This window comes from Misgurnus anguillicaudatus, chromosome 5 (assembly GCF_027580225.2).
Source record: "Misgurnus anguillicaudatus chromosome 5, ASM2758022v2, whole genome shotgun sequence".
Taxonomy (NCBI): Eukaryota; Metazoa; Chordata; class Actinopteri; order Cypriniformes; family Cobitidae; genus Misgurnus; species Misgurnus anguillicaudatus.
The window spans coordinates 20,451,989-20,479,695 of NC_073341.2; the positions used below are offsets into that span (position 1 = coordinate 20,451,989).

Sequence of the window (27,707 nt, forward strand, 5' to 3'; positions counted from 1 at the left end):
TCATTTGAGGGTTGACCAAAGCAGCCAGTGGGCTAGTATTATGACATAGCTCCATACAGCCTGATTTCCGAAAAGTATTTTCTGTTAGAAACAATACCTCCAGATATCATGGACTGCGTGCTACACAGCCTTACAAAATAAACAAAAGCAACATCTGAACTCAGTTCATACCGACAGAAGATGTGTTCAGCATGCAGATTATATCAGTAATCTATGATAGGTGTACCTTTGTTCATCTGTATTTTTTTACAGAAGCTTCCTCATTTCTGATCTCTGCTTATATTGTTTTTGAGAAGCAACATAACAACATTTTTCATGCATGTCATTCATCAATAATATATTCTGTTGAAGTTCCCCATACTTGTTATTTTATATTCAGCTTTTTTGAGATACATGCCACTCTCTTATCAACTGATTGTCATTTAACAAAAACATTTATCCATATGCCTTTTAAAAGTTTTTTTATTTTTGAGATAATCCAACATTTGAATTTTAATGCATTTAGCGTCAGTGCATCAGACAATATCCTGTCTAAACAAATGGTCAAAATATGTACCGCAATTGTCACTGCAAAGTACAGCTTTGCACATAAAGAGTTCATTTTAGTACCGCAGAGGTAGAAGCAAGCTTATTAAAACCTCAAAAATACATTGTACCAAATGTATACATAACTATACCTAATGGTACATATTATGACCAGTGACAGCTGTGGTACATATTTTGACAATTTTTTCCAAAAGGTGTAAAAGGATGACAAATAATAATATTCATTAATTTTTGTAAAACAAAACCAAAATATTTTCCTTTATACAATATATATAGGCTATACTATATATATATATATATATATATATATATATATATATATATATATATATATATATATATATATATATATATATATATATATATATATATATATATATATATATAATATAATTTTAACTATACAACAAGTCAAAGAGCTCTATTGTACAAGTCTCAAGCATTAATGTGAAAATCATTGGACAAGATCAGGAGGTTTGGAATTTTTGTGTAAGCATGTGTCAAGAATCACAAAAACACAGTTGTTTACACTTCTTTTATGTACAAAATAAACACTAGTTCCTTGTCATTATTGCTTTTTCTAAACAAGAATAATTGTGTTTAAAGATCTCTGGAGACCTTATTCATCATGTCTAATGTCTGTGGTGTAACATAGTCTGTAACTTAGTGTCCATCTACTGGTCATCATTGTCAACCAGTGTTTGTAGAGGTCGAGTGAATCTGGTGTCCTGACCTACAGCTGCTATAACATGTGCTATAAATGAAAGACCATCAACATATAGAGTCATTAAGATAGTAGTCATTTTAAATCAGGACAGATTTATATTAGCTTAGTTTTATAATGATTATGCTAAATTAAACTGCCAGAGGACTTTGCAATCCAATTTGCTTAAAAATCTTTAATCATGCTGTTTTTTTTTTGTTTTTTTTTTTTTTTTAAAGCAATCCATGTCCATACAGCTTAAACTTTAATGTTGCATTTCAAGTTTACATTTTCACTCCAAGCTTATCTTTAGACATGTGTGTACACTAACCTGTGCGTTTTCTTAAATAGTAGATGAGTCCTCCAACAGTCATAATTATTCCCAACACAAGACCTGCAGCCCCAGTAATGATCTCTTTTTTACTAGACTTAGGCAGAGAGGAATCTGTGAAACAAACCAAGATTTCTAGCTTAAAACATTGTTCCCCAACTCACTGAGATATTCTGGTCCCTAGATATTTATCATCTACCAGGCAATACTTTTCTGATCATTCACAAAAGTTGCTTGTCTGGATGGGAAACACGTGACTGCCCTAAATCACCTGTTGTCATTTAGATTCGGATTTGGGATATTCCCACCTCAAAACATCTGACATCGGAAATGACGTCTGAATTAAGTAATATTTAAAGTATTTAGTAACATTTAAACATTAATGTTAAATATTTAAAATGTTTAGGTGGTAAATATCATAAATCCTGTTGTCTGTAACATATGCAATGGCACTAAGAAAATGTTTTCAATCTTTATTTGTCCTTAAACAGAAAGCAAACTTCAGGAAAGGTTTATCTATAGAGTCTTTGTAGTGCTTTGTGACCTGAGCAAATCTCATAAAGACAATTGACAAGTTTAATTTAAATAGTATTTTTTGATCAGACTCAATAAAATATATTCTCCCCAAATAAATAGTTCTGAATGGTCTAAAGCTGGGATTAAGCGGATAGAGTTGGCATACACAAAAAATTCTATTATTTAGAAACTATAACTATTAAAGTACTACTGTATGTTAATAAGAGTAATGTTCTTACCCCATAGGTAGATGATGGGTTTATTAGAGCTGGCGTGATCCACTACACAGCTGATCTTCTCTCCAGGTTTTGGGAAATATTCCAGGTGGGAGTGGATCTGATTATACCAGTCTCCATCAGTCAGCTCTTCAGTCGAGGTCACATCTGAAGTTATCACCTCACCATCTCTTAACCAGGTAATTTTAATGTGTTTGGGGTAAAATCGATAAGCGCTGCATATCAGCATGGCTGGTTGTTTACCACTGGCATGCCTTACTGATTGGATAGTGACTTCTGGTTTTACTGTAGGCATGAAAGATGAAGTTTATGCCTTTTTTATTGACTATTGTCATATGTGGATTTATAATTTCTGTTGCAGTGGTCTCCAACAAGATTGCCCGCACGGAGTCTGTGATTTGCCCACCAAAGTAAATTCTATTAATAGCATCAATTTTACTATTTATTTATTACATATTTTTATATAAGCTTGGATTCTTTTATGTATGTTAACATTTTAAATAATGATAAAACAATTAACAAGTAAAATAAAGTAAAGCAAAAAAAATTTGTAGACTATATCAAAAAAGTATCCATTGTGGTAGCCCTTGTTCACAAAACTGTTTGGAGACCCATGTGAATCTGTTGTCTAGTTTCAACAGTGACTTATGATAAAGTAAAAAGGCTCAAATGTCAAATCTCACTTGTTTTTTCTGACAGATAGTGAAATATTGCTCCATAGCTCTTGCAGTTTGCCACATTTCTTTCTCCCTCCTCATGTAGCCACTCTTGTCGTTTATTAAAATTATCTGCCCATTTCATTGCATATTCAGTGTAACCAACAACCTTATTCTCCGTGCTGTTGAATCTTATCAGTTCAGCCTTGTTGTAGTTAACTGAGAAGATGAACTCAACGTTTTCTAGCGAGCCAAGTACACGGCAGCTAGCTTGAACATATGCAAAATGTCCATGAACTACAAACAGAAAACAATCATCAATGCATCACAATTAAATAACTAAATATAACAACTATTTCTAGACAGATTCTGATATATATAGACATAGTTTCACTTTTATAGCAATCTATTTAAATGATAATCACTAGGTACTAAAGATACAGTCATTGAAAATATAAAAACATACTGTATCTTACCTGCTTCAAGCAAAGCAAACAAAAACATGGCCATGCATGTCAAAATATTATGACGCATTTTTGCAAGTGCTGTTATACGGACATACAGAAAAAATTAGCACGGGCGAACTAAAAGTAAATAGCTTATCAGCCGAGACTGTGGTGCCAGCCTAGTTTCACATACTGGAAGTCAAACTGGAATATCAAGCTTATGGCAGACCCACAAAAAAGGTCACATGATTGAGCAATGTAATCTGGGCATTCACAAAAGAGTTAAATAAGGAAGTGAAAGATTTTTGAAGATTTTTTGATGAATAACCATTGTTAAAAATGAATTGATTCACTTGAATACTTTCCCTCTGATGTAATACGACCAAAATGCAGAATTTTTCTGTTCTTGCCAAAAACTTTGACTTTGCAAGGTTTTCTGATGGATAGTTTTTTTATATATATGAAATACACAATGCACATCAATGAGCATAAAACTTTAGACATAAAGAAACAAAAATATTGTTGAAATATTTTCATATCAGCTCTAATTGCAGCTACTATTAAAAACAAGACTCAATATTAAAGCTTTATTTCAAGTAAATTATATTACCATTAGGTCAACACATTTGAGTCTTTTTTTAAATCTTGGTCTTTAACTGCCATTCTTAAGAAAAGTACATACAGTATGTCAGATTACATCCTTCAATATCAAAACCATAACCTTATACAGACTTTTTACAGTTTTAAATAAGTAAGTTACATGAAGAGTATAGTTTTTGTTACAAAAACACTAAAGAGCTTAGTTGAGATTTATCTTTTTTGAATTTGTTGTGCCACTTTCTATGTTGTGATAATGTAGTGAAATACAGTATAATATTATAGCATGTCTTAATATGAAGACTGTACTTCTGGAAGATTCCAGCAGTAAGTATTAAACAAACATCCATGCACCCTGATGTTCTCTGTTATATATAACAAAACAGTGGCCATCCATATAGTATTATAATATAGTGCCCTAAGTTAAGGCTTAAAATGTGTTATACAGAACATATACAGAACATTAGCACCTCTGTATTTCACTTTCACATGAGAACCAAACCCCAGAACTCATACAGATAATTTTAAGGCTCCAGTTGTTGTCAGTATGAGTTGCAGTTGCTTCCTTTGATAATAAAGAAAATTCCAACAGCCAATCCTATCAGTCCAAAACACAGTCCAACTCCACAGAACACTAATGGACCATTACTGGACTCCTTTATCTCTACGTCTGTAGAAGATCAACACACAGTTTGCAATATTGCGAAATCATAATCAACATGTTATTTTATTTTCATTTAAAGACACACCTACCCCATATTCTAGTTTGAGGTTGCTCGAGAGCTTTGTGCTCCACGGTGCAGCTGTATACGTCTCCTTCCACTGGAATAAAACTCAATTTAGAAAACACATTCATGGTCCCATCTTGGTTTGGGTGATACTGGCTTAGGGTTGTGCTATTTGTCACATTTAAATTGTTTTTGGTCCATGTGATTGTAACGGGTGGAGGAAAAAATCCAGTAACATGGCAGATCAGTGTGTTTTCAACGTTTAACTCTGCATCACTTTTGGAGTAAATTGAACTCCAGGGAGGATCTGAACGAAATAGAAGACATTTATCACCGCATTTTATTGTTTTTAATGTCTACTAACATGTTTAAATATTACTAACCAAGTTGCTCTGATGAATTCGCATACAACCCATTCAACACTTTAACTATGTTTTGGCATTGAGTTGAGGCTTTTTCCGCATCCAAATATAGCCATGGAACCTGAACAGGTCCAGCAAAATCAGGTAACGTGAGAACTTCTTTCTTCTCTTTGAAGTCCACGTGTCCCACCAGATCAGCATTAAATGTGATGAGGAATTCATTTTGATCTGCTCCATCCCCACATGTTTCAATCAACCCATATTCATAATAGCCTGTAATTCAAAAGTCAGAATTAATAACATTAATTAATATATGCAGGCAAAATATCTTCTATTCAGATCACTTGAAATTTTTAAAACTTAGAAAACAATTAATTACATCTCTAAATAAGAAAGAGTAAAACATGAATGTATGATTTGACTTACTTTGGGCCTCCGTGTAAAGCACACAGGTAACAATGAGTGTAGTTATAAAAAATCCCTCCATTTTTAAAGTATATCAGCATGCAGTCAGGACATGTATGGCTCCCAAACAACACTGTGTGTCAGAAGGTTTCATGAGAAACTGCAAACCCTTCCGTACAACCAACGTCTTTTGTAGTCTCAAATCAACCAATAGGCTTTGATGTTATCCTGTGACATAATAGTCTCTAGGGAAACTAAACCATTTTTTTTTATGAATTCATAGGCATTTGTTCCACATAACTGAATTTAGTTTTATCAACCTAACTAAACTGCTATTTCTTTCAGATACTTTGTGTAGCAAAGTTAATGTGTTTAAATTAATGGAATTTTTTTAAAAGTGACTCTTGTACAAATGTCTTGTAGTTAAATACTATCTAGCAATAGCACACATTTTGTGCAAAAAGAAAACTTATTATACGTCAGAAAATATAATAAATAAAAGACATGTTTATTAATTGATTAATTCAGTTATTATTATTTTTTATGAGCTGAACTTAAATATTTTTTATGTAAAAGGCCTATTTCTTTCAAATATTGGCTGCGTCCAAAAACTTAGGTAGCTGACTTGTTGCCTCGCTGCGTTATGAGGCAATGACTTTGGAGGCATAAAGGCAGCTAGAGAAACGCTTTTGGACACTAGGCAGCATGTTTGAAATATAAACAGAGAGCGGCTTTGTGATAACTAATCACATATTTGAAAACTACAATACTAATTTCTCGCTAGAAATGCAATTAATGTTTTTTGTTTGTTTGTTTTTTATATATATATTGTGTTGTTCTTGTTTTGTTTTTTTTGCTTTCCCTTTTTTAATGTTGTACCACTTTAAGTTTTTTTTTTAAGTTAACTACTTTTATATTATTATTATTATATATATTTTTTTGTTATAAAAAGGCTCTCAGAATGTACAAGTGAATTGTATGTCAAATCCTATGCTTTAATAAAAAAGACGCTTTGAGTAGAAATGCAATTTAAATGTGTAAAAAGTGAAAATATACATTTATTTACTAAATTTGTCCAGCCGCTTTCTTGGCCGCCATTTAATTTTTCGAACTCGACCAGGCTCGACCAATCACATTCCCCATGCGCACACACACATAGAGTTGTGGGACGAGATCTCAGGAGTCAGGAAGTAAACCTAACATTGCATTCGGACCAGGGGCGCCGCTAGCAATTTTGGGCCCTATGAAAGAATAGGGGGTCAGGCCCCCACCATACCCATTTCGCACCAAACATACAATCCAACCTACTGTAGCTATTCAAAATCTTTTTCTGTAATTTAATAATACAGAACTATTTATTTTGCTATTGTTATGACCACAATTATCAGTATTTATAGACACCTACAATGTCTGCAGCTATGATAATTTATTGTGCAATGTAAATTTAATTGAAAAATACAGTACATTAATTGAATATTCAGAGAAAATGCAACGGTCTTAAAGTTTAAAGATAAATGTGACCATGCCTGTGAAAACCCAGCTGAAGTATTTCTTTGTGATTTACTGTTTCCCACATAAATTCATCCTACATAATGTAAAGAACATTTTGTGAAAATATAAACTTCATATCTTTAATATTGACTGAGTAATGTCATGTCAGCGATTGAAATCATAGTGAAATTAATGCTTGAAATTAAACTGTGATGCTTTTTATTTCACAATAAGATTTGAGACTTTAGTCTGATTTTCACAGGCAGTCTCAGTGACATACTGTATACTTGAGCTGTTACACACACCAAAAACATTGTAACATTTAAAAATGGCGAACAACAACAATGCATCTTTTCTATACAGTTACCTTATGGCTCAAATAAGACTGCGCCAAAAGTGCTTGACCAAAGCTTGTATTATAATTATTAGCGTTATTAATAAGGTAAAGAACAAGTTTCACACACCAGCAGCTTCAGTAAAGCAAAATAACGACAGATCATTGAAACTGTGAACTTGAGAAAACAGCTATTTCTTCAGACTGTTTTTTAATCAACGGGACTCTAAAATGAAATGAATGACAACTATAGCAGATTACAACATATATTTCCATTGATTTCTTAAACCTGTTGCAAGGTGAGAAGCTTTAATATACATAACTGGACTAGTTTAGCCTTAGTTGCATTTCAGTTTTATCACAATCAACTCGATTCACAACTGCATAAAAATCCTTCCTTGGCATATTGCGTTTAAAAACTTTGGAGTGTTTAACCGATCGCATTTCTAGTTTATGTTAATTAACTTATACGGGCTACGTTAATTAAAACAGCTTATAAGGGCTGACTTCGCGTTAGAATCATAACACAAAACAGGGAACGTAAATCAAGGCGATGATGAGTGTTTTTTTAAACTGTGGTGAAGAGAGCGAAGACTTTACAGTGGAAAGAAAACTGCATTGTATTGCTCCAGCTTCACATTGTGTAAACTGCATTTATAGTAAGGATGCGCATATATGCAGATATGATAGCAAATAGCAGTAAATACACACACCTTGCTCTCTTGTGAAGTTCACGCGCACTGTGAGACCGTGGATTGAAGACGTAAAGAGTAAAGACGGGGCGGAGCTAAGAGGGCTCAGCTTAAGGGGGTTGCGTTTGCGGCACAGTCCTTGGCTGGGGCCCTCAAAAGTGCATGGGCCCTTAGAATCGTCCTAACTCCCCCCCCCCCCCCCCCCCCTTACGGCGCCCCTGATTCGGACATGCCTTGTTGCCTTCCTGCCTTGGAATGCTGCTTTAGACAGATTTGTAAACAATATTTGAGAGAAATAGGCCTTATCTGTACATAGATATAGTAGCATTATATCTTGATTTGTTAAAAAGTAGCCTAATAATTGGTTTACTTTTGTATTTTTTTTGTATTTGACATGTTGAGCACATTGACATGCAAATCTTATGCTGATGTAGCGTTGAGCATTATTGAGAACTTATTCAACAAAGTGAAAATTATTATAAAAGGAATAATAAAATGTCCCAATCAAATTTTACAATGATGATAGTCAAACAAGATTTACATATTCTCTTGTTTATTAAACTTATATTTCTTTATAGTGGATTATACCACTGCAAGCTTCATTTTTTCTTTTGATTATATAAATTACAATGTACAGCAACGGAATAATCAACCTTTGATGATAATTGTGACATCACAGGTGTCTTTTTTTCCAACATTCTACATATCTACGGCAGATACAATACTCTGATGAACAAATGGTGCACATAACTTTTTTAAGTTGATGACAGGCATCTTTAAGCGACTATCTGGTGGAGTTACTTAGAGAACATAATGTAATCCAATATAACAATAAACTTCATTTAAACACAAGTAAAATGCCTTCAGACCAAAATGTTTCATGGACAAGATATACACATATGAAATATGCAACCATCACGAGAACATTGACACACGAGGAAAGTGTACATCTTGCAAATACTTCAAAAATCATTGTGTATGGAATAATATAAAAAATACAGCAAGCAAACTATGAATACTAAGGTGCAGATAGTGTTCTTAAATAATAATACTGTATGATTTCAGGCCATACATGGGTTTAGTGTTTTGTGTTGCATCTTGTGTACATTGAACATACTCCAACTTTGTTGCCACACACTTGACAGTTAATTTTCAGGTTCATTCAATAAAGCTGGAAAAATAAATTATTTTGAGAAAATTTTAAAATTAACTGTTGCTAGATATGTGGATATAGTGGGTTAATTAAGACATTTTATTATAAATATTTCAAAAACTTAACATACTTACTTGGAGTGAGAGCGTAAGTACTATGTAAGGTCCCAGCGCCTCGCCCTAGATAAGAATTACAGTTTAAACTATGATAAATAACCATGAAATCTGAATAACAAAGGTTGATTTTCTCCAAACACAATATAGAGGTTTGGTATACTTTAACAGAACATTTACCTTTAGCATGTCTCTTCCTCCACTTGATGATTGCATATATGATGAGAACAGCCACAACTATTAACACCAACACACTGACAACTATAAAGAGTTTGTATGATCCCAGGTCAATGACTTCTACATCTGTAACTGTTGTGAATAAAGTGTAATAATTATGAGAAATAAAATCAATAAGCTAAATAGATACTACATAGTGTCAAGTGACTTGCAGACCATATACAAATAATGTTTATATTTAATACATTTTTTAAATTAAACCTAATGTCCACTTTATTATCAATATTCAAAGAGTGGTTTGACTAACTGCTTATTAGTTTTTTTACCAAACGTGATGTCGAGTTTGTTGTCTAAGCTGAGATGCTTTGCTGTGCAGTTGTAGTCATGCAGTTCTACTGCACTGATCACTAAACTCTTCCTCATCTGATATGTCCCGTCTCCATTGGGCAGAAGGTCTCCTCCAGTGATCTGGACGTCATCCACAGCCTGACCATCCCTGGATAGGGTCAAGTTCATGTGACGGGGGTAAAATCCAGTTGCCAGGCAGGTGATCTGGACCCCATCAGTGTCTTTAAGGGTCTTCTTCAGAAGTCTGACCCTAGGTTTAACTGTGGATAAGAAGTGTAACTTTTAAAATTCCAAACCTTTTAAACCTATATTGTAATAATTATTTATAAAGCATTTAATTGCATTGTTTTTTCTGCTGTCTAGGTAATATTTGTGAAATGTCATTTTTGAGCTATTGTATCTTAATTACTGTTTATTGAGATTAATTCAACTGAATGTCTCACCCTTTTTCATCACAATGTTTTTCTCCATGTTCAGGTACCTCCGCAATGTTTTAAAACAAATGGGATGATAAATGTTTTCATACAGAAACTTAACATGTAGTCGATGTAGTTGATCCCATGTTATCATCCGTGGGATTTTCATTTGAATGTCATCTTTCTCCATGTTAAAGGTCAACTCCTCTACATTTTGTCCATTGAAAGCATCCCATCTCTGAATTTGTCCTGGTTTATCATTGGCTAATAGTTCACATCCAGCCAGTCTCTGATAAACATCTACACCTTCATATAAACAGAAAGAATTTTAATTAAGACAATTACTGCTCATTGAAACTTTATGTATTAAATAACCCCAGAAAAAAAGTTCACCCTTACATAGTCATAGTCATAGTCACTAACCATTTTGTCTAACTGTTTTAGATGTAGAAAATAAATCAATTGTACAGTTATAATTTACAGTCAGATCCTGAAGGGGCTTTCATTGCCTTGTACCACCTGACTGTATATTTTGACTATGTGCCAAAATACTAAATTTCATTTTTATTGTTTTATAGTTTACAACACCACTGTTTGACATAAGTGACCAGAATGCCTACCCTCATTCCCTACTTTGGTTGAAGTTAGAATCAGGTGTTGGGCGGGGTTAGGATTAGCAAATTAGGTGAGGGCGCATAATGTGGCAAGGGTTTTATCGGCACTACACTACAAAATCGAACCGGCAACCTTCAAGGTACAACCCTCTATCCATTAGGCCTTAACTGCCCCCATTAGACCATGACAGCCCTCATGCTGTTAATAAAAAATGTAAATGTATCAAAGTTACATTTATCCTAAAAGTTTTGTGTGGTTTTATTTAATAATAAGCTCACGATTTGTGTGATTCAGGTGTTGCGTCAGGTTTGATGCTCTCTTTTTTATGCTGTCATATATATGTCGAAAAATAACTTCAGCATCACTTTTCTCTTCGTCAAAGTACTTTGAATCAGTAAAACTGCGATAAAAAACACTCAATGCGTTTGAGTCATAATACGCTATTTGCACATCATCCAGCATCAGTACAACACTGAATTCAGGAAATGGGGTCTGCCCAACAGCATATGTTGCAAAAACCATCAGTGAGTGAGAACCTGTGGGTAAACAACAAGCAAACTAGATCATTTCTGAGTTAAAACAGATTTTTAACAGAGTTTTAACAGAGTAGACAATCAAAGTACACCAAAGTTAAGCAAATGTATTGAGAAACTTTTCTTATAAAACATTATCCTAACAGTAGGAAGGTGCTTTGAAGTTACACATTAACCAAATGTATGGTTGTTACGTGAGATTATAGCTCGTCTCACTGACGCTCTGTACACTAAACCCAAAAAACTAATTTTATCTAAGCATGTATTTCAGTTTTAAGGTTACAGTTTTGTCAAATGCTTACACACTGAAACACAGGCTATTTGGTTAAATCGGTGCAAGCTATTTAACAATTCACAAAAAACACTATAGCCATTTAAAATTAAGATCATACTGTATTTCTAGACATATTTGTGGCTTTGCACTTCTGACGGTCAAATTAGTGATCGTAATTACCTGCATTAATGACTGTTAAGCATGACGACAAATACAGCAAAAGGAGCATTTTTATCAGTGCTGCAGTCTTTCAAAGTTTAAAGTAGACAAATATTCCCAACACAGATGATTTACTCCTGTAAGCTTCCAAGGCAAGAAACACGCAATAAATGAACAATAGAACTGTATTAATCAAGTATTAATCAAATAGATTTCTTCTTAAGTCTGTTTGTTGTGTTTATCTGCGTCTCTACTCCGTACACTTTCATTTTCATTTTAAAGGCGCTCTATGCATTTTCCGTTTTTGTCAAACAGCGACCCCTAGAGTCGTAAACATTACAAAATGCCATGACAAAGTTAATTGTGTACGTTGCATTATTTCATAACATTGGCCTTTATAATTTCACTATACATGATTATTGCTATTTATCATAATAGTTTGCAAAGTGTGCATGTTTACACTATTTACAACCTCTAGGCTTATTTATGTCCTGATATGTGAGATATTGACAACTGTTGTCATGATAATCGCATGACATACTACAAGCAAGCGCAACAACATACATGAATATATATATATTAAAGAAAAATGGCAAGGAAATCTGGGATAAGGACATGAAAGGTAGACATTTGTATAAAATTAGGAAATAAAAGACTAACAAGAGCATAAGGGGAAGAAACAGGAAGGAAGAGGTTATGTTAACAAGATTAAGGCTTGGTCATTCAGGATTAAATGCAACATTAGCTTTAGTAGGAGTGCATGGGAGTGGTTTATGTGAATTTTGTAAGGAAAAAGCAAACTAGATCATTTAAAACGTTAAAATAGTATATTTTCAACAGTGCAGACAATCGAAGTATACCAAAGTTATGCAAGCGAGAAACTTTTCTTATAGAAGCATATCCTTACAAAAGGGAGATGCTTTAAAGTTTCACTATAATAAAATAAATGGTTGTTACGTGTGATTGTAGCTTTTCTTAGTAACCCTCTGTACACTACAGCCTAAATAACTAATTTTGTTTTATCCAAGCATGCATATCAGTATTTCAGTTTTTAGGTTAAAGTTTTGTCAAATGCTTACACACGGAAACACATGCTATATGGATTAAACATCTCAAACTGATACAATGTATTTAATAAATTAATTACTTTTTTAACAATTTACAAAAAAAAACACTATAAGAGAGTTAAGAATTAAGATCGTAATTACCTGCATTGATGACTGTTAAGCATAACGACAAATACACAAAGATTTTCATCAGTGCTGCAGTCTTTCAAAGTTTAAAGTAGACCAATATTTCCAATGATTTACTCCTGTAAGTTTCCAAGGCAAGAAACACACAATAAATTAACAATAAAAACAAATAGATTTCTTCTTAATTGTGTTTATCTCACATCTTTTCTCCATTTTTTTCACTTTCACTTTTCATTTGAACTTTTTATATAATAAATTCAATAGATGGCGCTGTAGCCGCAGTGTATTATTCAGTTGTTATCTTGACATGAATGAATTATAAAAAAAAATCAACGCAGCAAGTGTTGGACTGCAAACTACTACATCACTAAAAGGCAGCATGTATGGTTTGCCAAAAATGTGTTGCCTTTTTAAAGTCTTCCTACTTTGTTTTCTACACATTTTCATGATGGATAGGTAAATTATCTAGCAGATAATCTAGCAGATGATTTGATAATTGTAAAAATGGCTCACAATCACTGTAAAAAAATTGCAATTGCAGCTGGGTTGCCGGTAATTTACCGTAGATTTAAATTTATATTCTTTAGGCTACTGGCAACATTTTGTTCAAAGTTAAATGAACATTTAACATTTACAAGTCTTTGTCTTTACAGAATAAAACTAAAATAACAGCATCAAGCAAAACATTTTGGGAAACAAAATCTGAAGCAAAAAACAGAAAAAGGTTGATGATGATTTCTGGTTGTTATTGTATAGTTTTACTCTGTACAGATAAAGACTTGTTAATAACATAAATAACATAAATTACATAAATTGTTCTAGTCACCTCCAACAACATATTAATATTACTAATAGGTTAATGTTAATTTTATTAGCCAAACAGAAAGGTCTTTATGATTTAAAACATAAGCATTCAAGTAAACTTAACAGTAGTGTACTTGAAGCAAAAATAACATTGTATTACTAAGCCCTATTTGTATGGTAATGGTGAGGATGTAGATATTTTCATATTTTCGTGCATTTTAAACATAACTGAAATTATGAGAAGTATTGGAACAAAGTTTTATTTAAGAGTTAATAGTGACAATATACACAGTTATAGTGTATGATTTTTTTCTATGAATAAATTGATTAATTTGAGTAAAATTAGTTGGAATCCTGATAGACTCTTGCATCTTTCATCCAGTGCTGCACTGACGTTTCTGGATTCTGAGTCATGGGAAAGGGATATAAAAAGATATTCAAGGAATTGAGAATGCCAATTCAAGTAAGCAGGCGCGTGAAGGGAAATGTGCTGCAGGGTCGAGTCGCCAGAAGAAAGCCATTATTACGCAAATGCCACCAAATATTCCCCTTTCAATATGCCAAACAGCACAGAGACAAGCCTCAAACCTTTTGGCATGAAGTCATTTTGAGTGATAAGACCAAAACTGAACTTGACACAACCGTAAACACTACATTTGCAGAGGAGTCAACCTATGATGACAGGTACACCATTCCTACTGTGAAACACAGAGGTGGTTCGCTGCTGTTTTGGGGATGTGTGAGCTACAAAGGCACAGGAAATTAGGTCAAAATTGATGGCAAGATAAATGCAGTATATCATCAAAAATTACTGGAGGAATTTGCACTCATCAGCCTGGAAGCTATGCATAGGACATACTTAGACATTCCAACATGACAATGATCAAAAACACAAGGCCAAGTTGACCTTTCATTGGCTACAGCAGAATAAAGTGAAGGTTCTCCTAACCTCAATATCATTGAGCCACTCTGGGGAGATCTTAAAGGTGCAGTTCATGGAAGACAGTCCAAAAATGTACAGGAACTGGAGGCTTTTTGCCAAGAAGAATGGGCAGCTTTACCATCTCAAGGGCTCATAGTTGTGCGTATATCCTACGGCGTAACTGTGATGGCGTAGGCTACGTGTCGGTTTTCAGATATACATCGCCGTCCTCATCCACGTCAATGTGCAAACACACATGCGTAGAAAGGACACACTGTTAAAATTCTGCAGAGCCACGCACAGGCTACGGATAACCTACGGCGTAGACCTTGCACACGACTATAAATTGCAAATAAGAAAATAAAAGTTTTACTTTCTACTTAAAGTATTTTTCAAGTATTTGTATTTTATCAGTGTTTTTCTTTGGAAAACACATTCCAAAGCATATTATCATAATTTTTACTCTATTACGTTTCACAAGTTTTTGTTGAAATTTAATATTTAAGTACATTAAGATTCTTTTACTCAAATAAAAGTACACAATTTTTATGTAATTCGGTATTAAATACATTTTAAAATGCAATATTAAAGAATACACTGTATGATTATATGCTGTAGAATGTAGTGAAGTGAAAATTTCCCAATACAAACACCCAGACGCTTTGAACATGTAACTAATGTAACTTAGTATTGTCCACCTCTGCTATCAAGTCCAACTAAATTCAATTTAAGCTGATAATAGTCAGTTTTACTGACATTTTTGCAGCAGACGTTATGAAAACCAGCCATTTTGTTGAACGTTTGCCTCTCAATAGGGCGAGTTCCAGCGTGGTCACGTGGAAAAGTGACGCCAGTGCATACCCTCTATTTTTACAAAAACTGCTTCTACTGAGCCATAAAGTAAAATACCGGTACATTGTAATGGAGCCTTTTAGGCATTTTCGTGTTTCTTTAGAAATAATTAAATGGAGTCTTTAAATGCCTCAGATGTAAAGTTATTCAATGCCTATAATGAATGGTTGTGTCTTTACATTATAATAATGTTTCATTTAATCAAGATGTAGATATGGAATAAATAGCATTCAATACTGAATGTGTTATATATGTTGAAATCAAATTTGTATGTGATAAAACACTTGCTTTGTTGTGCATTACAACAACACCAGGCATTTAGTCATATTTAAAATGTATTTATTCAGGCCAACCATAAAATAATTGTATATAAACTTAAAATAACTACAATGATCACCTACAATAAAAATGAAATATTTACAAACTATTTACATACAGAGACAGAAACAAAAAGGACCTCGCTTGAAAGGTGGAACAGTCTCAGGGAACAAAATGAAGGAGAAGAGGAAGGAGGGCATTCTGCGTTTCATGCAGAGCCTGCTGCCTCATTTCTATTAAAAAAGCCTACTGTGGGGTGTGGGGGTCCAAATGTTCCAAATTAAGCACAATGGTGCTGTTCTCCATTGCCAATTTATACATTTGAAATTTGATTAGTTCCTTTCTATGAGGCGGCATGCTCTGCAGAAAAGGCAGAAGGCTGAGGAGGAAGTGTTCGTCAGCAGACACTGGTGTTGGTGGTGGTGGTAGTAGTGGTGGTGGTGGTGGGGCTGGAGGACGCCTCAGGAGCTCTATCAGCGTCTGCTCCACCTCCGAAGGACCATCACGGGGCCTCCGGGTGGCTCTCCTCCTCTTATGTCCTGTTAAATGAAAAATACAACGCACAGTGCAATGAGAAGACAGAAAGATAATAAATGAAACAACAAAATTGTCTAGTTAATGGGAGAATAATATATGTGCCTGTGTGAGAGACATATCCAGTGCTTATAAACAAGTGTGAAATTGTTTTGAACTTGCTTTAACCTGTTTTACATATTTAAAGTTATACTTCAGACATATAAACATCAGGAACATAAACATGCAAATGAGCAGTACTTAAAAACTATGTATGCAATAGAATTGAGTCTGCATTTAGAAACACAATGAATATTAGTAAAGGGACTAATTGTTTTGACTTTATGTGAATGTTAAAGCTATGAGAAGATCCTGTACTGATGTTTTCTGAATGTTAAAATATTGTTTGCAGTATTGTTTTCACACACCTGTGGGTGCGGCAGCAAGGGGTGAAGGACCAGGGAATGGGGAGACAGGAGAAGCGACAGGGGATCTTGGATCCGCCTCGTCGATATCTGTTGACTCTGTCAAGACAATATTAAGAGTTAATACAACACGTTGGTAACAATACTCATAGAGACTACATTATACTCTGCATCTGTAAACAATGACAGCACATACTGTATGCCTTGTAAGCTGGCTTAATTGGAAAACTCACCTGTTTCTGTATCCCTCTGGTCCCTGGGGTGGTTGTACTCTACGTTCTGGGCCTCAACCCCTCCCATGTTACTGGTGGTTTTCTGTGGGGTGACGAAGGGGTCGAGGAATCCCAGGATCTGTGAGTACCTCCAATTCTTCACTGACCCTGCTGCTGACCCACTCCTCTTCTCCATCTCCTTCAGGTACGTGTCCCTGAGACTTTTCCATTTTTTACGGCACACATCCTCTGAATAAATACATCTTGTTAGCGCAAAGTAGCTGTATAGGGTAAGGTGACCATATTTTTTAAATGACAAGTCCCCTTTCTTTTGTTGTTTTGTGGTAAAAGTAGTAACCATGTTTTTTTGGTGTATTGATTGCTATCAGCAAAACCATGGTTTTACTGAAGTAACCATGGTATAACTATGGGTTTTGGGTTTTAACTGTAGTAAAACCATGGCTAATTTTCGTAGGAGCATGTCCTAGTTCTATGGTTAAAATATCCTTGGAATCTAATTGGTTGTTATCTATGAATTTACAGTCGGGGACAAACCCTTTTTAATGTTTTCATGTTTTTATTGTTGTGGGTTTATGGAAAAAAGGGCCATCTGGTCACCTTAGTATAGGGGGAAATAATTTCAAAAACTGCGGGAAGGCCGCGGGTCGATAAACGTGTAAAGTCACGTGACTCAAAAGTGAAATGTGTATTAAAACAACATACCAGGTTGCCCAATCTCCTCACTGATACTCTTCCAAGCGAGGTCCTTTTTATTCCTGTCTCTGTAGAAATACGAAATTGTATCGTATAGCTCCGGATGACTGCACACGGACAATATTAAGCGTTCCTCCATGTTGAATGAGTGACTCCGGGCGGGGCTGCCGCCACAGCAGCAAGCAGGCTCCTGATTGGTTAACGCTGCGCGAAAATCCGCCAAAGTTCAAATTTTACGTATCGTGCGTCAGACGCAAATTCGCGTGAAACGCAAAATGCACAAAAGCACGATAGCCTACTATCCGCGCGTGCCGCGCTAAATAGTGATGGAAGAAACGAAGCTTTTCGAAGCTTCGAATCAATTGAACTAATTGCTAAACTGATTCAGTTTTTCAAAGCGTTCGAAACACCATACACGCTGGCGACACCTGCTGGTCAAAATAGTGTAAAAAAAACAGATCTGTCCAAACATTTTACACTTTTTACAAAGTAAAAGCAAGATTGTTCTAAAAACAGGCTTTTCAGGCTTTTATTTAGACAGTATGGCGTGTAGACAGGATAGTGTTGGGTGGACTCAGTGGAGATAGGGGAGCGGGATTGAATCGTCGGATTTTCGAAACGTTTTGAAACGGTTATTACGTAATGAAGCCTCGTTTGCTAAAATCACAACTTTGGTCAATTTGAAACAAGCTCCGAACCAATGATTCGAAACAAAAGATTAGTAAATGTTTCGAAGCCTCATGAAGCGTGCTTCGAAATCGCCCATCACTAGCGTTAAACGCCTCATCCGCGGCTGGTGTGAACACAGCATTTTACTTTCAAACTTTCAAAGCTTGAGGCATGAAAATGTATCTTTAAACATATAATTTTTAATAATCAACACATTTTATCAGCTCGTAAATCTGTTTTGAAGAGTCATATTTTTAGTGTTTAATCTCGGTTATTTTCATGTTTTTATTCGTGATAAATAAGTTCAGCAGGTCATGCACTCCCATCACATGGTAAAGGCTTCTATTTTCAAGTCCACCAGTGAATTTACCTCAGTCCTCCATACATGCTTGATTGGTGTTGCCCTCTTATAAAGTGGAAGCGACTGGCTGGTGCAGGGACATAAGGAGTCTCGCAGACAAGCCTGCATATTGGACATAAACAAGATCTCACTAAAATGTCTTTAGTTCTGAATGCTGAGACTGCCAGTATGACTTGTGGCAGGAGGATAGCTACACCATCACTTGCACAGTTAAATTGAACACATGTGCAGATGTTCATAAAGCAGGTGGCCAATCTGCTGCTATACTTAACAGGATACCACACTACTCTGAAGACCTCAAAGATACTGTGCAGTCTGCTAAAAAAAAAAATCTTCTTCACTGTTAAAGCAACACCAAAGAGTTTTTGCTCTTTGCTCCCCCTACAGGTTAGAAGCGTAATTGTCCATTACCCACTGTCATAAATACTTAGGGATAGCTGGCTCTGATTGGATTGTAGGTCTGCCGTAAAGCAAGTTTTTGTAGTTTTCACTGGAACTACAGGACTCCGACCCGATGGTTGGAAACTTTTTTAGTGTGGTTTTGTCCGATAGAGGGCTGCAAAGCGAATGTGAAAGTGCTGTTCACCCTGTTTCGAGTGGATGAACGACTGAAACTGTTTTGGAAGCGTTATTTTAAGGTAAAAAAAAAACTCTTTGGTGTTGCTTTAAGTCCTCTTTTACCTTAAAATGTATTAAAGAAAGTAATGTACATTGGGAATGGCATAAAGTCTGAGTTTTCATTTTTTGAATGTAAACTTAGCAGTGGTATCCTGGACAGGGATTAGTTTAAGCCAGGACAAGGCCTTAGTTTAATTAGGAAATATAACTAGTTTTAACAAACACGCCTTACTAAAAACATTACATGTATACATGTTGAGGCAAAACAAAGGGCACTGATGTATTTTAAGATATGTCAGTCCAAGTTGTTTTCAGTTTGGACAGCCCTTACATCTATTTTAGTCTAGGACTAGTTTCATTCCTGCCCAGAAAACCACCCCTAAAAGTTATTTTCCTCATTAATACATAACAGTGTTACAAAACATTACACCTGAGGCATAAGTTCGAAGTTATTTACATCTACTGATTACAACTGTAACCTTGTGACCAAAGCTGTTATTATTTGATTTTTTTTGTGCGTTAAATTGTATTTTAATGATTAACATGTATTTGTTTTTAATTAGTAAAAATGTACATATTTGCTCAATAAATCATTGTTTAAAAAAATGAATGATGTCATTTCAAACCGTACTATATTCAAATGATATATAAAACGTTGTTTGACAAACGTAGAAGCACGGGATCTAAAAGCATTTCAGATGACCATTTTAGAAATCTTTTAATTATAAACACTTTATTAATTATTGTAAAAACTGAACACAAATTCACAGGTCAGCAGAGTATGTTTAATGTTTCCAGTAATCATTGTACAACACTTGGACACATGTTTGTCAGAGCACAGCAAACTGTAACTATTTTGTCTAAAAATGTTACATCCTCAGCCTCACATGGCAGCACCATATTGATAGGAATAGTTGAAGAAAGGATTTTGTATTTGTTGCGAACAACACCGATGACTCTCTCCATGTGAAACCTGAGATGTGCAATGCTTGTCATGTCCTCCACATCCTTTACTTCCAGCTGATGTTGCCCCTTTGTAAATGCTGGTATTTTCACTTCAGCACACATAAATCCCACACTCTCTTTAATGTCAAACCCTTTATCTGCTAACACTATGTCTCCTGGCAGTAGTTTATCTAGAAAACCACAGTTCTCGGTTATTTGTTGGTCACTAGTGCGCCCACCAAACCCCTTAGAGATGAAAGAAATGACTCCTTGTGGAGTAATGCATATGAGGTACTTCAGTGTGAGACCATCTCTGATGAAGTTTGATGACGTTTGTGCCCTTGCTTGAAGATTTGATGGTCTTTCTATAGAAACTTCAAAGCAGTCCACAATGGCAGCAAAACGATTTCCAAATATCTCCACGAACTGATGCGGCATACTGACTTGCAGACTCTCTCTGTCAGGCCAGTGCACAACTGGAGACAAGCGGGAGTACAAAACACTCACCGTTTGCTTAAATGCAGTAGTAACAGTTGATCGTTCCACATTGAAAAGATGAGCGATGTGCGGGATGGGCAGATCCAATCTCAGACGCATGAATGTAAGAAGGAGCATCTGAAAACATGTCAACTTTCTTTTAAACTTTCCAGGCAAAAACTTTGTTACATCGGACAAAACAACCTGAAAAATGTCATAGCTTGGAAGTCCAGTGTAATATTTTACTTTAACATCATCATACTTAAAAAACTCCTCAGTTATTTTGGATTTATCAAGTTTATGCTTCAGCTGCCTGTTTTCTTCTAGTAGACGGTTAATTTCATCTTGGCTGCACTTGCAGAGATCACATTCTTGTGTACGGTGGTTATCAGGATTTTGTGCAATGTCATCTTGTCGTGATTGCTCCTTCTCTACGTCCTGCTGCATCACCTTCTTAGTTTCCTCATTGTATACCTGTTAACAAAATGTTAACATGTCAGTAAGGCGTTCAAACCAGATCAGACACAAAATAACTACCGACTATAAGTTGGTCCGGAGTATAAGTTGCATTCATTCACACAAAATTTAAGCCCAAGAACAGACATTTAATCTGGAAAGGCACGTTATTCAACTAAACAATAGCACAGAACTGCAGGTTGAATAGGTGTCCATAAAGTAACATTAACAGTTATTTACCCAATACACAATAAGCATACAGAAAATACCTGGGAGGCTGGATAGGCTAAATTAACACCATAACTTAAGCCAAATCAAGTTCACAAACCTTCAGAAGCCATTCCACATCACTGAATCCATTGAATTACATAAATACAGGAGCAGCATATAGCAGACTCTCGCAGCTGAAGACCCACCTGACTATAAGTCGCAAGACCAGCCAAACTATGAAAAAATTATCACTTACAGTCTGGAAAATACAGTAGTAATATTTTATAAATATACCCACAAGACCCTCAACCAACAAGTAAACTAAGCACCAGAGTTGTAAAAACTACCCCAAACTGCTTTTCGTTTCGTTTTAGATTTTAATCTGCAGAGTTACAAATACTGCCATACCTGTTCATACATCTTTTACTCTTTACTTTAACCTTGACCTTCCTCCAATGCTAAACGGTATATGTGCACGTGTGTGTTGTGGGTATTATGTTTGGTTAGTCAATAAAATCTGTTTTGTATCATACATGATGTTGTTGTATAGTTTATGATCATCATTTGGAGTCACTAATCATTAAAGTTATTGCTACCTGCTCGTAAAGCTGTTGGATAAATTTTAGGATATTTATCTCCTTAGCAAGGAGAGCTTTATTCTAATATAGTCTATGGTGTTTTACTGAACATAAGGTGGACAAGAGTTGTCCAGCCACCTAGAGATTTGAGATTCAAGATTTCCTCAAATCGTTTATTTAATCCACGTATTAAAGGCGGAGTCCATGATGTTTGAAAGCCAATGTTGATATTTGAAATCACCTAAACAAACACGCCCCTACCCCAATAGAATCTGGACCTTCTGTTGATAGACCCGCATCACACATACACAACACAACCCGGCATTTGATTTGATTTGATTGGCTATAAGTGTGTTTTGGTAGTCGGCCCGTCTAATTTTCCAAAGCGTTTTTCAAACATCGTGGACTCCGCCTTTAATAACTGATTAAAATCAAGTGTAAAAACTTAACTTTTGAGCTTATGTTTGAAGCAATATTGTTCTAACCCACTTTAATTTTTCTACATGTTACAAAGTCCGGGAAACAATATTATTGTGCATCACATTTTGAGAAGGTTTTGCAATATTGTATGTAGGGCTGTCACGGTTATGAAATTTGACTGACAATTAATTGACAAATAAATTGCGGCGATTGTGACGATTAATTGTCTGTTTTATTGCTTTGACATTTAATTATATTTTTTTGTTTGTTCATGAAATAATTTTCACATTATTTAAATTAAATATTTTGCAAGGTTTAACTGGCAGTATTAATACATACAGTACATATTTAAAAAGTAATTATTCAATGAATACATTTTAAAAACTAAAAAAGTCTTCATAAGAAATAAACACAATAAAGTGTCTGAAAAATAACTGAAAATAAAAATGTCATTAAAATAAACTGACTATACCAGAACAGACCTTAAATAGTAGCAAATCCTACTAAGGTCATATTAGTACTGGACCACATGTCTGTAGTGGCTGCAAAAAAATCAATTCCTTACAGATCCTAAAGAAGTTTTTTCTACTATACTGAATTGCTTTGTAATGTATTGCGTTACACTGTCATTTAAGGAGCACCATCTGATACGGTCTCATTTATACAGGCTCTGCAGCTCCCCCTTGTGTTTTTTAAAGAGATGTGCAATCATTGCGGTGATCTGAAATCCTCGCGATGAGGTCAAAAAATTGCAATAAGATTTGTACAGCAATTAAAATAAACAGATTAAACAAAGATGACTTCTCACAAAAAAAGCTAAATAAAAAAATCAAACGGTACAATACTTAGAAAATTGATGCTATATCAGTGAGTAGTAGGGCTGTGACGATAACCGCGTCACCGCATCACCGCAGTAATGAGATGACTACCGCGGTGCTGAGGTCATAATCGTCATCACCGCACTTTTTTATATTTTCATTATTTATTTATTTTGCTGGTGAAAGTTACAGAAGTCATATTCTGTATGATATGAACTATACACAAAAGTCATTGTTAATCATAATTTACTGTCTTCCATCCTGTGTTCAGGGCTTCTAGAGAAAAAAACAGCTTTCCGCGCAAGGGGGAGGGATTAAACATATATAGGGGTTTATTATGTGCGCGTGTCTGATTATTGTTATTTAATCACTTAGTTTCAGTACTTGCTGTCTACAGAAAATGTTCAATTAAATACACACAAATAGCCTACTGTCATGGGTGCAACCTTCTTAAACATGAAGCCATTAATTTAAGCGCCCAGGTGCTCTGATATTTCTAGCATGCCATGGAACGGTCCTTCCAACTCACTCACTGCGCGAATAACTAAATGATATCTCAAGTGCATCTCACAGCCACGCGCATTACATTGTTCAGGTGCAAGAAGGTGTCCGGGCAGAATGAAATGCGCGTTGGTGATGATAATAACAGCATAATTATTTAAAACTATAATGGGCAAACATGCCAACTATCGTTATGAAGGCTATAGCGCAATCGGCTGTAGACATGTCTGACTATGGTAGCGAGGAAATGCTACTATCTAAAATCAAATCTTTTGATGATTTACTATCATGTGGCGTTTGTCGGACTTGGGAGCACCAAACATACCTTTAGTAAAGCATAAAACTTCAGCCCAGCAACGACAGTTGGAAATCTCCAAGACTTTTGCGAGATGAGCGAAGTACCAAAGGGACAGCACTGCAGTCAGGCAGGTGAGCGCTGACAGCGTGACTCGCTAATGGTTTAAACTAATTTCTCCAGCTCAGGATCAAAAACTCTTATTACGTTCTTGATTATGTAAATGGGCAGCAGAAATTTAAAGCATTGATTGGAGTATCTATAAGTTTTGCGCAGTTATTTACGCGATGATGCAATAGGCTATTTCGTTTCGTATCTGCTTTGAAAAATTCTAATGAAACATATTAACTATAGTAACATGAAATAGTATTTATTTTCGATATCTTTTGAGTTTAATATGAATTATGGAACAGTTTTTGTCATTGGTTGTAACCCATTTTATTCTACAATAAATGATTCAACTTCAATCAGTTGCGTTTGGAGGAGTGCGTTATATGCACGGAGTGTTACCCGAAAAACACTCTAAAAATGTCTAAAGAAATTGGAATCAAGGTTTTGCTTACAAGAAACAATGTAAAGCTCGACATGTTCTGTCTAGTTTTTTTCTGGTTGCTATTTTATGATATGTATTGTACAAAATGGGTTTTAAACAATGACAAAAAATTATATAATTCCTATTACGTTCAAAACAAGTATATAAAAAGCTATGGAAATACATATTATTTCATGTTTTTAATAATAAATAAGAATACTGTTCCCCGATGCTTTGCCGGGGGGTGCGGGGGGGGGGTCTGGTTTGGGGTCGCTTGGGCTTTGGGGGGTTACTGTTGTGCGGTTAACAGCATAACCGCGTGATTTGTTGATCCTTCACCGTGGTAAGAAAAAAAATCCTAACCGTCACAGCCCTATCAGTGAGATTGATCCATAAGAAAACACAACAATAGAGACAGAGCGCAGTTATGCTAATTTGAAAACCACACCCACTGGGGGGGATAACAATCCAACCGTCTCCATTGACTTTGTATTGCAAGAGGCCGCCTCCTTGTCATTTCTGGCTTTTAACAAAAAACTGAATAATGCCTAAAAGCTGCTCTGTGACAAGATGTACAGCCAACAAGACAAAAAACCCAGAAATACGTCCCCACAAGCTGTCGAGCCGTAAAACTCAGCCTTTATGGAGAAAAAAAAGCGGATCGCAGACTACGTTTCCCCCTAGTGGGCGCAGTTCTATTAATAGTAGTACTATGAAAAGTTGCCTGTTTCCACTTTTGTGTCTTTAAACACTTGTTTTTTGGGGTCGACAGCTTATAAAATCTCATCTCTGGGTTTTTTGGCCTGCCAGCTGCACATACCGTCACACAGCAGCTTTAAGGCATTATTCTGTTTTTTTTGTTATAAGCCAGAAATGACAAGGCGGCAGCCCCTCGCAACACAACGTCAATGGAGACGGATGTATTGGTTTTCCCCCCGGTGGGCATGGTCTTCATCTCTATTGGTCTGTTGATCTGTGCGAGCTTCCACTAAAATACATTTACAGATGTATTTTTATATCTTGTGTGTGGTGTCAGTGCACTAACATTTGAACAGTTTAAAAAATATAAATCTCCCAAGGCGCACCGGCAGTTTATGGACAGATGGGTGCAGGATCTTATCAGAATCAACAACCAGAAAACATGACACTGACATTTTTCCACTTGCACCTGTTTTTTTCCTTACTATACAATAATTTAAAGCCCCCCTAACCTAAAAAATTAACTTTTAAACATGTTTATAGCATAAAATAAGTCGCCATTGTGGGTGCAGAAATATCCTGTTATTATACAATTCCATATATTCTTTTCTGTTTAATCTCCTTTAAACCACAACAGTCATACAAAACAGGCTGTTGGGGATTCCCTATCAATGTGATGTCACATTGATTACTCCCTCCCATGACCGCTCACAGACACTGCCTTATGAGCACGTAGTTCAACCTTCTGCCAGAGACACATGTTTTGCTGTAGTCCAAAGCACATGTGTAAGCACTCTAACGTTACCCTATACTTTGCATACGGCGAGGGGAACAGAAGCTTTTTGTGAACCAAAGTACCACTGAATGTAACTTCCATTAAGTTTAAATTTTACTTTATTTACCTTGATATTTCTGTTTTTAATAACCGAATGCTACTGAATGAAATACCTTTACCTCTTTGAATAATACTGTAAAAAAGTACACATTTACCTCAAAATAAAGTGAAACACAACTTAAAATAGTTTTTATGGTAAAAGATGAAATGCAACGTAATAAAGCTTTAATCTTTTCAATACATACAGCTTGATCCAGTGGAGTAACGTTAGGTGCTCTGTTTTTCCCTGCAAGCGCGCGCTGTCTCCTACGACTCCGCTCAAACCGCCCACAGTTCGTTGCTTTAACTTCTGTGTGTCCGAGATGTAATGATGGTGCCCAGTCGGGATCACACTCTATCATTTCATAGGCTGGTTTCCCTTAAAATAAATGTCAGAATATCTTTGATTAATAGTTGTGATGCTAGGCATTCGGCTTATAAGTTAGCTGCATGTGTTTTCCCTGTAAACAAATGTTTTAGTTTATAACTTACCTTTGTGAAAATGCCGTGAACAAACAACCGCGTTTCGGGAAACGTTGTTGAAGGTGATGTTTTTCCGTCTTACTGCTGCAACCCATGCCATGCGACGTCGTTTTGTTATCTCGGAGACCTGAGTTCCAAAGTGCTTTTTCCAAGTTGGAAAGGTGAAAAATCGCACATCCTTTGAGATTCGGTTTCCATGCCGGTCATAAATGCGATTATAGCAGCCAAGTACACAGCAAACTTTCATCGTTATATTTTTAGCTGTACAGAGCAAACAATATCGTTACAAAACCGAAATATAGCCAGCTGTAACCCCGCATCGCCAACCGTTTCAGGCCGGTGTTGTGATGTTCTTCTTCTTTTGTGGGTTTACTGGCGGTTGGCAAACAACTTCTAGGCGCATTACCGCCACCTACTGGTTAGGAGTGTGGATCAGGTTCTATTTAACCTATATTCTTCTAAATAGTCCTGTGTCCCTTAAATACTTCACCAATAGTCTGACTATATCTATATCTTTTATTGCTACCTGTCCCAACTTTTTTTGGAATGTGTAGCTCTCATGAAATCCAAAATGAGGCAATATTTGGCATGGCATTTCAAAATGTCTCACTTTCTACATTTGATATGTTATCTATATTCTATTGTAAATAAAATATAAGTTTATGAGATTAGTAAATTATTCCATTCCTGGGTTGTATTAAAATTGTGCCACTGCCTCAACCCTTTACATTATAACCTATTGTACCAGAGTTGTTGAGTTTCGTGACGCATGCTATACACCTTTGAGTATGTATGTACGTACAAAATTCACTTTAATTCCTTGCATTTAATTGCAATTTACATTTTTGTAATGTAAAATGTTTAATTAGAAATATTATGGTGGTTTGACAGACCGGGGTTTGAATCCACTGTGACATACCATTGTCCCTCAGCAAGACAAATAACCCCTACTAGTTGCTCCACAGGCGTGCGACCTCTGACATATGT

At 35.6% G+C, this 27,707-nt stretch overlaps 5 protein-coding genes across 6 annotated transcripts; all 5 read right to left on the reverse strand.

Moving 5' to 3' along the window:
- Window positions 1-970: 970 nt before the first annotated feature.
- LOC129414281 (DLA class II histocompatibility antigen, DR-1 beta chain-like) lies at window positions 971-3,705 on the reverse strand. Its single transcript, XM_055168281.2, has 5 exons — window positions 3,465-3,705; window positions 3,016-3,285; window positions 2,336-2,617; window positions 1,581-1,694; window positions 971-1,300 (listed from the first exon to the last, which is right to left on the reverse strand). The coding sequence occupies exons 1-5, from the start codon at window positions 3,520-3,522 to the stop codon at window positions 1,221-1,223; spliced, it is 804 nt and encodes a 267-aa protein (XP_055024256.2). The 5' UTR covers window positions 3,523-3,705; the 3' UTR covers window positions 971-1,220.
- Window positions 3,706-3,885: 180 nt separating this feature from the next.
- LOC129414280 (H-2 class II histocompatibility antigen, A-U alpha chain) lies at window positions 3,886-5,834 on the reverse strand. The gene is made up of 4 exons (XM_055168280.2): window positions 5,548-5,834; window positions 5,143-5,394; window positions 4,785-5,066; window positions 3,886-4,701 (listed from the first exon to the last, which is right to left on the reverse strand). Exons 1-4 carry the CDS (start codon window positions 5,606-5,608, stop codon window positions 4,574-4,576), a joined length of 723 nt encoding a protein of 240 aa, XP_055024255.2. The 5' UTR covers window positions 5,609-5,834; the 3' UTR covers window positions 3,886-4,573.
- Window positions 5,835-8,579: 2,745 nt separating this feature from the next.
- On the reverse strand, window positions 8,580-12,089 carry LOC129414279 (DLA class I histocompatibility antigen, A9/A9 alpha chain). 2 transcript variants are annotated; one of them, XM_055168279.2, is made up of 7 exons: window positions 11,853-12,089; window positions 11,144-11,401; window positions 10,278-10,556; window positions 9,813-10,094; window positions 9,490-9,618; window positions 9,331-9,375; window positions 8,580-9,214 (listed from the first exon to the last, which is right to left on the reverse strand). In XM_055168279.2, exons 1-7 carry the CDS (start codon window positions 11,899-11,901, stop codon window positions 9,189-9,191), a joined length of 1,068 nt encoding a protein of 355 aa, XP_055024254.2. In that variant the 5' UTR covers window positions 11,902-12,089; the 3' UTR covers window positions 8,580-9,188. The 2 variants fall into 2 exon arrangements, with proteins under 2 accessions (XP_055024254.2, XP_073723822.1); XM_073867721.1 differs by lacking the exon at window positions 11,144-11,401.
- Window positions 12,090-15,925: 3,836 nt separating this feature from the next.
- Window positions 15,926-18,105, reverse strand: LOC129414805 (uncharacterized). Its single transcript, XM_055168916.2, has 4 exons — window positions 17,794-18,105; window positions 17,092-17,319; window positions 16,862-16,957; window positions 15,926-16,459 (listed from the first exon to the last, which is right to left on the reverse strand). Exons 1-4 carry the CDS (start codon window positions 17,921-17,923, stop codon window positions 16,167-16,169), a joined length of 747 nt encoding a protein of 248 aa, XP_055024891.2. The 5' UTR covers window positions 17,924-18,105; the 3' UTR covers window positions 15,926-16,166.
- Window positions 18,106-20,195: 2,090 nt separating this feature from the next.
- Window positions 20,196-27,086, reverse strand: LOC129414804 (uncharacterized). The gene is made up of 3 exons (XM_055168915.2): window positions 26,730-27,086; window positions 26,444-26,616; window positions 20,196-21,328 (listed from the first exon to the last, which is right to left on the reverse strand). Exons 1-3 carry the CDS (start codon window positions 26,965-26,967, stop codon window positions 20,234-20,236), a joined length of 1,506 nt encoding a protein of 501 aa, XP_055024890.2. The 5' UTR covers window positions 26,968-27,086; the 3' UTR covers window positions 20,196-20,233.
- Window positions 27,087-27,707: the final 621 nt, after the last annotated feature.